Here is an 11610-nt window from a genome sequence, read left to right as displayed (position 1 = left end):
AGAGAACTATACAGGAGATTTAATACAGTTTAAGACAGGTCTACAATTTCTATAACAGAAAACAAACGGAAAAAAACCTCATCTTTGACAGTAACTTGAACCAATACACATACAGAGTATTGCACATGGACATTATAATTATTCTTTCATAGACTACTTTTTTTTAATAGTACGCCTGAACATGCAGCAGTTGATGCCTCTATATTCAATGAATTCCACAGGCCTTGCAGTAAACACTTATATACAAAATCCTCACCTGTACAAAAAGGCAAAAAAAGAGAGAGAGAAAGAGAGAGAGAAAAGCTTCTTGAGTGCCACTCTGCCAGTCACAAGTATATATATTTTGTGCAGCTGGAAAATCCAAGTGCAACAAGTAAAATGGATTCCCATAACCGCTCATTCAGTCCGATAAAATATATATATATATTTATATATATATTTATATACATTTACAATAAAATGACCTCAGTGATACATGTACACAAAAAACAAAACAAAAAAACCACAAGGTACTCCTGGAAATATAAGTACATAACACTGTCAGCATATCTACAAAAGGTAACTTCACATTCGTTAGTATTGTCCGCATGAGTTACCATTTTAGTAACTACACAAGAAAATCCATTTACAACTTTCAGCAATGTCAGTTTTTGAATGTTGATCTTCAGTCTCTCACAAACTTTCACATGATGAATGGTTTGCTTGGCTTTGTATTCTTCCTATAGCACAGTTTTTATATAGATTTTTTTCTAAATAATAATAAACAAAAGAACAGTAGTACTATTGGGCATGATCCAGCTGGACCCATAGTACAGTAGTACAGCATCATGCAAGCCTTGACACTTCCTCCGTCCCTCTCCCACTTTGTTCCGTTGGCAGAGAGTAAGCCATTACTTGCTATGGGTGACTCCTGTGTGCCTCTTGTAGACAGGTCCACTCCTTCCTAGAGCTGTTTGCAAATTTTTATCTAGCAGCCAGTATATGCAGCTCTGGGGAGGACAGGACCTGTTGGATTTACTTATGGGAGGTGCATGTGAGCTGCCCGTGGGTGCCTGGAAAGGTACATGCTCTCAGCCAGGGGGTTGGCAGGGACTGGAGAGGACAGGACAAGGCTTTGCACAAGGGAGGATGGATCATGCTCATGTGCTTTGTAAAAGTATGCAAAAGTAACACATTGCTATTAAAAAGAGAACAATAAATAAATAAAAGGAGTCATTATTCAAACAATACAACGAAGTAAAAATGCTGCTTAAAAAAGAAATAAATTTTTAAACCCCTTCAGACCTGCTGTTGCATTAGTGATGTAATGCTTCAGTCAATAGCTGTTATATAATTCACTGAAGAAGAATAACATCTGTGCCTGAGAAGCTGTAAAATTTGTAGAAAACCTATGTTGCTTTAGTAAAGCAAGTACAGGCTTTTGGAGAATTTGTCCATTCTTTAGCCCTTTAACACCTGTCTATAAAGCATTTGTTTACATTAAAAAAAACATAATTAAAATATATATTTTTAAAACTATACAATCTTGGTGGGGGGGGGGGAAAGTATCTTTCCTGAAATAACTGTAAACAATTTCTATGATAACTTTGATGGATTTACTAGAATTCCCTAAATCAGCTTATTTCCAACTACATTTGGACCTCTACAATCAGCCTTGCAGAGAAGTGCAATTCTCTCTTTTTTTTTTTTGGCGTTTTAGTCATTTTTTGGTAAGTGTTTTGCCAACCCAGCTGCTGCATACACTTCTACATCAGAGGATGGCTGAGTGGTGAGGTTTGGCAAGCTGCTTGACTTTGGGTGCAATTGGTAGGGAGTAGGAGGGGAAGGAAAGAATTCCCATTGAAGTGCTTGTGTTTCAGTGTGAAAAGGTGACAGCAGCAGATTGCTAGAATAATTTCATGGCAATCCAATAAACACAGACAGTCCAGCCACTTCTAAAATTGTATTTAACACTCTCATGATAACTGTAGAAGTTTCATGCAATGTCCATCATTGTCCATCACTGTTACCTCTCAATCGTGTTCTCATCAAAAGTGACAAAGGGCAAGGGGAATCTCCTTGGCCTCCTTTGGCCTGAACCCCAGGAAGTAGCTCTTGATGTTACCACACACAGCTGCGTTGCTACCCAACTTGATACTGCAGGACTTTGATAAAAAGAACACAATCTAAAGCAGCTAGATTCAGCAGGTTAAAACATGGAGCTGGTGGAACATTATGAATCCTTTTCTCCATTATTTTAAGATGATTCTATATCCCTCTCAACAGCCATGTGATAAATGCAAGCATAGATGCATTTACTACTCACACTCTAGCTTGTTAGACTAGTATATGTGACTCCAAACATTTAGGCATGGGTAGGGAAAGGATTAAGTACTTTCTCCTTTTCTCCAAATCATAGCCTTTAAAGGCTGGATTTTATTTTTAACAAGTTTAAACATTTTTTTGAAAGTCATCTTTCACTGGCATTCCAGTCTTATCCATTTGTTACATCCTGTTAAAATCAATGGCAAAACATCCACTGATTTTAGATTTTTTTTCAATGTTTTCACTACATCCCTGTACTACTGATAAAACATTGTGTTTTCTAACTCAGTACACACAAAAATTTGTGGACAGAGTTATGTGCAGTGCCCCCACTTAAAACTATGCTTGTTGGTCCCACCCCTTTTGTATTAGGCTCAACCCACAAACTATACATACTTAGGCTGCCAATACATGGTGAACATGGGTAGGCAGGGGCAGGGCAACTCACTCAGGAGTAGGGCCAGTGTGTTTTCTTCACACTACAGATTTTGACCCTGTCCACAAATACATCTTATGCACATGGCTACTGTGCTAGAATATAGATTCAGATGGGTAGCCGTGTTTGTCTGAAGCAAGAGAACAAAGTTTGAGTCCAATGGCACCTTTAAAACTAACAAAGCGTGCATGCACACAAAAGCTTATACCCAGAATTAAACTTTGTTGGTCTTAAAAGTGCCACTAGACTCAAACTTTGTGCTAAGGCTGTATGTCTAATTTATAAGAGAACTTTTGAGGTGGAAACATCACCATAAGGGAACCTTCCCCTCAGTTTTCAAGCAGTACATGTGCCACTGTGTGGTAAGCTAACCTCTTGAAAACTCCACATCTTCAGAAACTTCATTTATTTGAGAGGTTGTAAAATGTTGGAGGTAAATTTACTAGAGCGCTGTTGTACATGACAACATAATAGAAAAATTATTTTCTGGTTGCTTTTTCTACTTAAAATGGCTGTCTGAATTGATCTTGATGAAAACAAATTACAAATAATGCATTCCTGGGATATCTGAGGAATAAAAGAAAAATTTTAAATAGAAAAGAAACAATAACAGCAATGTGTTACCTTTACAGTTTCTAATACAAAATATTTTGCATTGCTTTGTGAGACATAAATTATGAGTGCCTCCAGATCAAAGTATAAAGTGGGGGATACAGGCTCAATGTCAGAGAAATAATAACTGGAGGGCCTATTTAGGACCATGTCTTTCAAAGTCAGTCACTGGCTGGTCCTACTGGAGTCTTACGGCAACAGTTCTTCTCCAAAATACGAGAAGCCTTTAAATTCCTCTTGGTTGATTTGCTTTATAATTGTGTCATCCACTGGTGTTAATACTGGATCTTCTCGTGTAAAGTCTTGATCAAAGTTATTTACATCCCTTTTGGTTTTCTGAGGAAGAAAAGCAGAACATTATGAATGAGAGGTGGTGTCATGCTAACAACCAAAACATACAAATGCAGCTTTGTGAGACTGGGTTTTCTTGTTTGGTTTCTGAAACAAGACAGAATTTTCTGAAATGATGTAAGGAAAAGGTACTTCACACACAAAGATGACCAAACAAAATCACAGAAGCAAAGAATGGTTTGGGAGAAGTGAGTTGGCTTCTGACTGAGAAACTGGAAGTGACATGATGACCCAGCATATTGTTGACACCATGATATTTATACAGCAGTCTGAACTGCTGTAATATTTAGGTGAGCAACTGTTTTGAAAAAGTGAGCATGACTTCAAAAACATCTTCCCTAGAAATAATGTCACAAACTGATAAAAGTTTTTCTATGATGGCAAGAGGCCAAAGGAAGAACTTACAATGAAGTACACCGTGTGACTTTTAAATCTCTTAGGGGGCTTCCAGGAACTAGCTGTGGTAGCATTTTTGTAGTCTGTTATGCGTTTGAGAAAGCTATTCTTAGAAATGTGATATTTGATACAATTGTAGACTTATCAGTTTTTCTAGCATGGCATGGCCAGAACTGATTAACAGCCTAAGGGTTAAACCAGCAGCATTTGGACATCTCTCACAATTTTGGTACTGGGAGTGAAATGAAGTCATATTATTAAAGTTTTAGGAGTGGACAGAACCCACAGGCTATTACAGATCAGTAGGACTGAAATAAACAAGGATTAAAAAAGTCAAGCAAATTCTCTAAATATGTTTTTTGCAAGCATATACATTTCCACCCGGATAAGATGTGTGTTTGCTTTTGCATGAAACCTGGAATCACTTAAGTAACTTTAATATAAATAATTAATTTAGCTAATTGAGTCACAAATAAAGGTATCTTAAATGCAATTAAGTATCTTTAATGCAGTTAATTGATTGAACTAATTGAGGCACAAAGAAAAGTGGGGTATAAATATTTTAATTGATTAAATACAAAGCTGCTGTTAAAGGTTCAGAAGAAGGTGGGGTTTTTTTCCTGTGTTTTGCATGTTTGTTTTGTGTTTTTTTGCATGGTCAGCTGGGAACTCTAGTACATTGCCCAAGTTAGAGACTTCTCAGAAATAGACCCTACTGTTAAACAGTTACCACTTCTTGCTGCTGCAGCACCTGTCTGAAGAGAGAAGCCTTCACTACCTCTTAGTGACTGAAAATGCTGGTTAGGGTACATGGAAAGCAACCTCAGAACTAAAAATGTGCACCTGCTAACGAGATCTCACAATAACATGCCTGAACTGACCTCTTTCCAAAAAGATCAGAGAAAAGCAAGCTTAGGAAAGATTACACTGTGGATTAATGAAGCACAATGTATTTGGGATGCTACCCTCCAAAAAGGGGTGGTGGCAGCTCCATATTGGAAACTGAAGCCATTAAACAGTTCCATGTGGACAAGCAGCCCTTGTTGCTCTTTTAGGATGTCACTAGACTTCTTTGGTTTTGCTGCAACAAAGCCCTCTAAAACTATCACTTCAGCTACTTTGCAAAACACATAGTGCCAGTTATACAAGAAAATATGGGGCTTTACAAATAGAAGGCAAACTGTAGTCTGCTGCATAATGATAGGGAGCATTGCTGACTTAAGGGGGTATGCTTTGGTATACTTTCTCACAATCTTTCAACTATCAACAGCACATCAATCAGTAGAGGGAAATACTTCTAACTAATATTAAATATGTACCAAAGATACTCTGGAATCCGGTCAGGATACCAAGTTTATAAGTAATCCTAACCAGATTGTATTTTAGTATCTAGTGTGTCACTTCTGAATGCTCTTAATGCATAAGAACAAAAGAAGTGTCCTGCTGGATCAGACCACTGGTCCACCTAGTCCAGCATCCTGTTTCACACAGTGGCTATCCAGTTGCTCTGGAGAGCCAACAAACAAGTTATTCCTCTGAGCAGTCGTTCCCCTGAGTCAAGTAGTCAAGTCATTCTCTGAGTTAAGTAGTCGAGTCATTTTCCTGAGGCTGCCTCCAAGCACTGCTATTTCAAGGCTCACTGCCTCTGAACATGGAATTTTATATATAGAACATAGAAACCAGAGGACAATCATTTTAAAATAAAATGTTCATTATGGTCTCTGTGGCTTTTAAAAGTTGATAGACTAGAAGTCAAACTGTTCTTAGAAGCAACTGTGGAATACTTACAATCAGACACATCATATTATAGCAATTATCTCTACTGTGGCTGTTTTGTGACACTACATTATGGCTAAAGCCATTTTTAAATTTTAACACTGAACCAAGGGCACAAACTATTGACTTCCCATGAATACTTTCCAGTTCTGTGGGTGTTTTTGTAGAGCCCATCTACATCGTAAAAAAAAAAAAATCAGGCTGTCATGGGTTCCCCAAGGAATCTTAGAAAAATATGATTTCTAAATGAGCTGAGAATTTATAGCCCCTTCAGAGAAGTATGATTTCTATAGATTCTTCTAGTCACAAATATCAGTTAAATTTTTATTGCATATTCTTCAGAAGTGGGGGAAGCAAGGTCAAGTGAGAGAAAAACCAGGGCAGGCAAAAGTGGGAGGCAGAGAGGACTCAGAATGCGGAGAGTAGGAGAGTGCAACAAAACAAAACCAACCAGCATTTTTCTGATTCAGGTCTATTGGATCAGGAAAATATTGGCATTCCCAAATATTTAAAGTTTAAATGCCTTCTGAGTTCACTCAGTGATTAAACTCAGAAGGCATTTAAAGAGACTGCTTTAAGTCTCTTTAAGACTTGCCTTCTAGTCAAGCCCGAATAAAAGCCAAATAATATCAGCTTTTATTCAGGTGCAGCTATTTTGGTAGCTGAAGCAAGGTGTTTTCTGGGTATTTATTCAGCTTGGTATATACCAGGGGTGGCCATGTTGGCTGGGGCTGATGGGAGTTGTAGGCAAACAACATCTGGAGAGCTACCGTTGGCCACCCCTGGTATATACAAGAGCAAGTCTCTAGCAGAACAGGATCTGCAATAGGGAATGGAATTTGACCTTTCCCATGTGTCCTTGTGTGTCCCTGGAATTTGACCTTTCCCATGTGTCCTTGTGTGTCCCTACTAGTATATACTGATGTTACATCTTTCCAGACATAATGTGGACAAACATAATTACATGACTACCACAATTCATAAGTATATCTCTACATTTTGAGACATTACAGATTTCAGTCATTCACTACATTCTCCTCAGATACCAGACAACAGTATTTATCACGGAAACAGTGCCATCCTAAGGAGAGTTACACCCTTCTTCAGAGGCAAGGGGAAGGGGGCTCTGAAGAGGGTAAACTCTGCTTTGAATTGCACTGGACATTTTTTCAATTTGCTGGAGTAAACAGTTTCATAGGGTGCAGAAGCATTTTTCAAGGAATACTGAGGTAGCAAGAGTCTGTATTTGTTAATAAAGCTTCATGTCTATATTCCTTTCCTTGTGGGCCATGTTTGGCTAGATTTGCAAGCCTGTGGGTGAGGATATATGCTCTTTCATTTTTGTATGGGGTCTCATATAGGAACAATATTATGACTTTTGATGATGGTGAAGATGATGACTGGAAGCTCCAGATACTATAATAACTATACAAATATATTAGAAAGGTGAGAAGGAGTGGTAGAGCATCTGCTTGGTAAGCAGAAGGTCCCAGGTTCAATCCCCAGCATCTCCAACTAAAAGGGTCCAGGCAAATAGGCATGAAAAACCTCAGCTTGAGACCCTGGAGAGCCGCTGCCAGTCTGAGTAGACAATACTGACTTTGATGGACTGAGGGTCTGATTCAGTATAAGGCAGCTTCATATGTTCAAAGTATAATGATAAATTTCTCTGTGTCCAAGAATGTTGTGAAAGATAGTCTGTTCTCATTAACAGGAATGTTTTCATTAGAAGATACAGTTGGGGGATAAACAGGTATGAAATTTCCATAGCAGAAATTGCTGAGCTCTGGTGTTAGACAAGTAGCTTCTTGCTACTCTAGGGGTGTAGCACTCAAATTTGAGCCGCTGAATATTGATTCGATGCAGGGCTGTTCAGACGAGCATCCAAGAATGCGACTCATTCTGTTGTTGAGCGATCACACATCCAAAACTATCACGCTCTTTTCTTGGAGCATGTGTGATCAGATGTTGATTTCTGGGAGGGTGGGGTCCATTGAACATATGCGCCCAACTGTTTGGAGGTGGGAAATCAAACAATGCTTCAGAGGTGGGGGGAAGGGGGAAAATTTCCGGAATTAACATTGCGGATTCAAACCAGGGAACTGCCAGGAATTAATTTCCTAGAAATTGGCAGTGACAATGATATCTGGAAATCCTCCACATTGAAAAAAAAGATTTTTTTTTCCTGTTCTGAAGAGTGGGATAACGTCCCCCTCCCCCCCCGATCCTGTGTTGATTGGAGAAGCAGAAGTGTCACCTCAGATTCCCGGATGATTTGGCAATGCGCATGTCTGCTGGGGCTTTTTTTTAAAAAAAAAGGTGGGAGGGGCAGTAAACATTCCAAGGAGCAGTATCGTGCATGAGCTGTCCAAACAGGAAAAAGCCGATTTTGTGCCGTTGTTTTGAAAAAGGGCCGGACTTTCTGCGGTGTCAAATTAATGCTGCACTGATCCGCAGCAAGTTGGAATGACCCTGGATGACGCTCGATTGCCAGATATGGATGTCTGAACGAACACATTTAATCCGTCAGCGAGACGGAGCTGTGTTGCCACTAATGGTACGTCTGGCTGCACCCTAGGATATAGAACACAAATGTCATGACTGCTGAATTTCTGGACCAGGGAGCACAAAGCTGCTCAGGATAGGACTTGTGTTGGGGGAGAATGGTGTATGCATACATATTCATCTCTCAGTGGGGTTTCCTGTTGAAAGCTGTCTTGGATATGTGGGCAATTAAACAGGGCTGTTAGGAACCCTCCCCCCTCCCATTCTGCTTAATAGCTGAAGCAAAGGAGAAGGCCTAGTGGTAATGCATGTGGTTTGCATGCAGAATGCCCCAGGTTCAATCTCTGGCATCTCTAGTTACAAGAATCATGTACCTGAGACCTTGAAGATCCACAGCCAGTCAAGAGTAGCCAATACCAGGGCTTTTTTTGAGCAGGAACGCACAGGAATGCAGTTCTGGCTGGCTTGGTGTCAGGGTGTGTGGCCTAATATGCAAATGAGTTCTTGCTGAGCTTTTTCTATAAAACCCTGTGTGCAACAGTGGTGATGTCAGGGGGTGTGGTCTAATATGCAAATGAGTCCCTGCTGGGCTTTGTCTAAAAAAAAAGCCCTGGCCAATACCCTTATAATATCTTGGATGGATGAAGGAATTTGGACTGGCAAATATGCACTTCATGGTTTACATCTGCAATCCGTAATTTCTCTAGCCGGCCTCATTTGGGGGCAGAGCTCTCCAGAGTGAAGCTCTTGGACTGATTTTATAAACATTTTGATTGGCTGCTCTTACCAGGCCATAACCTTGTACCAGTATCAGTATCTGTCAAAATCTAGCTGCTTCCTCACTTTGGTTTGCCCCTGAAGCATTCACTTGAGAGCCCAAAGTTCTCTGCAGCCACTCTCCTTTCCCCAAAAAACTACCACCTCGGTAGGGATCATGTGTGCTGGTGCACATGGGCTGGTGTTCTTTGTTGGGCATAGCTTGGGGAAGTGGCCAGTCAATGGGAAGTTAACTCAAGAGTGATGGGGGGAAAAGGTAGTGAGTTGGCTGAGAATTGTGGCAGAAAATCAATCCCAGGAGAGATGAACGAGCTGTGTGCAGGAGGTTCCATCCCTTTTCCCCCTCCGCCAGACTCCAGTTCTGCCAGCTTTTTGCACTTCTCTCCCATCAACCTTCTATCCTTTCCCACCCTTCATGCAGCAAACCTGGGATCTTACAGCAGGGGAACTGTGGTGACCATGTCACCCCCCCCCCCCAGCCTGGGTGCCATCCAGATCAGCAGTTATCATCAGCCAAATTGCCGGATGGGGGCATTCTGACATTGAGGGGATTGTGAAATGCCGTTGTGAGGACACCGTTTCCCCAAGTGTCTCTGAGTGTGAGCAGAGAGTTCAGGGAGGGCATGGGAGGTGTTCTCGTCTCATAGCTTAGTTTACTTATGGATGCAAGCAGTCTCACTCTTTTCCGAGATCTGACTAGCCCAGGCCATTTCAAAATTTATTGCAGAATAACTCAGTAACACTTCCGGTGATGTCAAGGATGTGTGGCATCTGAGTTATGATAATGAGCTCTAGCACCTCTTTTTCTACAAAATAACCCCTGCCCTCCAGGATAATAATTCCACAGGGCTATCTATGTAAGTCTGAAGCAGCAATCTCCCAGTGGCACTTTAAACATCTTACATCAAATGAAGTGAGCTCTGACTCATGAAAATGTATGCCGGAATTATTTTATTTTATTATATTTATATCCCCCCTCTCCTGTCGGGCTCAGAGCAGGATATAAATACAATAAATATAATTCTGTTAGTTTTCAAAATGCCACTGCATTTCTGTTTAATCTCATTCTGTGTGGTAGTCTAAACCTGACCTTCAGCTTTCCTTTCCCCTTGTTTTTGTTTAACTAATACTGAACTGACCTCAATATTCTGTATCCCCCTCTGGACAATGATCACATTCTGTCTAGTTGGGCCTTCTTTAATTTGAAATACAGTAAAAGCTTTGTTATCTTGCACTTGGGGGCAATGAGCATTCTTGGTTCATCCAATGTGCCAGATAGTCAAGCTTATTGCTCAGTGCTGACTCCTACCTAAAGGTATCAAGCTAGTTGGCTGGTATGGTGGGAATGGGGTGCACGTGCCTGTAGATGTAAGGGTATGGTGCCTGAGGGTGAGCAGCTTGCTCTCTGGGCAGTGCTGGTTAACTGAGTGTTCTGGATAACCAAATAGCCAATGACAAAACTTTTACTCTGATATGTTATTCTGCATATCTTGTGGAGCCTTCAAGTATTCAGAAACCTGTATCTTGTCTGTGGTCTGATGCATTTCCTGCTGTACTAAGAGTTTGCTAACAGCAAATAGAAGTAGTGTAGATTATTAGTTCAGTCAGAGGTTCCCCAACCTTTATGAGTCTGTCAGCATTCGGAAAGAGTATAGTTGGTGCAGTCACACAATGGCTGCCACGGGAGCCAGCCACACAATAGCTATGGCAGTTTACCTTCTGTCTCACAGTGAAGATCCTTGTGCTGTGATGGCAACTGCTGCCAAAACATTGTTTTTAAAAATCTGCACAGCCTATCAAATCTCCAGTGGCCAATCAGAAGGCTTTCTGGGCAAAAGACCCAACTGGCCCTGCCCACTTTCTAAAAATACTTGATGGGCACTAGAAAAGGTGTTGGTGGCACCATGGAGCCCATAGCTACAAGGCTGGGGATCCATCGTCTAAGTTTTGTTTAAATGCACAGTCCACATTTTCTCTGAAGTTCTGAAAGAGTAACATTACCTAACCTTTGAACATGCACATTTTAATAAGTTTAAACAAATAATGTGGTAGGATAGTTCATGTACTCAATTCCGATGATATTTTTTATGAGTCAGGATCTCAATAATTGTCACAATTATAGCATCCAGCTGGCATGTGCCCTTAAGCCCCACTTCCTGCACTGTCTTGACTGGAAACTAGCTCTGCAGACCTCTGTCTTATCAGCCTTAACTTAACCTTCTTTGAGGATCTAAAAGCAATCAAAAGAGTGCCTTGTAAAGGAAATGCTCTAGCCTCTTCCGTTTCATCTGCCTGCTTCTATGCCAGGAAACATGCATAGGTGATTATGACATATTTTTAATTTGGCTTTAAACTGCTAATCTACCAAATAAATAAACTATAGAAAAACAATGGCACCACTGCTTGATGATGAGTCTACAGAGTTACCAGGACATTTCTTTGTTGCAATACAT

The 11610-nt window shown here is 40.5% G+C and overlaps 1 protein-coding gene across 1 annotated transcript in view; it reads right to left on the bottom strand.

The window, feature by feature from the left end:
* Window positions 1–3131: 3131 nt before the first annotated feature.
* Window positions 3132–11610, bottom strand: part of PRKCE (protein kinase C epsilon) — a 563878-nt gene continuing 555399 nt past the window's right edge. The window contains exon 15 of the mRNA XM_060247704.1: window positions 3132–3688. Within this exon, the coding sequence (XP_060103687.1) occupies window positions 3542–3688 (147 nt within the window). The 3' untranslated portion in view covers window positions 3132–3541. The remainder of the gene's footprint in view (window positions 3689–11610) is intronic.

Source organism: Heteronotia binoei, chromosome 1, assembly GCF_032191835.1.
Source record: "Heteronotia binoei isolate CCM8104 ecotype False Entrance Well chromosome 1, APGP_CSIRO_Hbin_v1, whole genome shotgun sequence".
NCBI lineage: Eukaryota > Metazoa > Chordata > Lepidosauria > Squamata > Gekkonidae > Heteronotia > Heteronotia binoei.
This window is presented reverse-complemented; position numbering and strand designations above follow the sequence as displayed.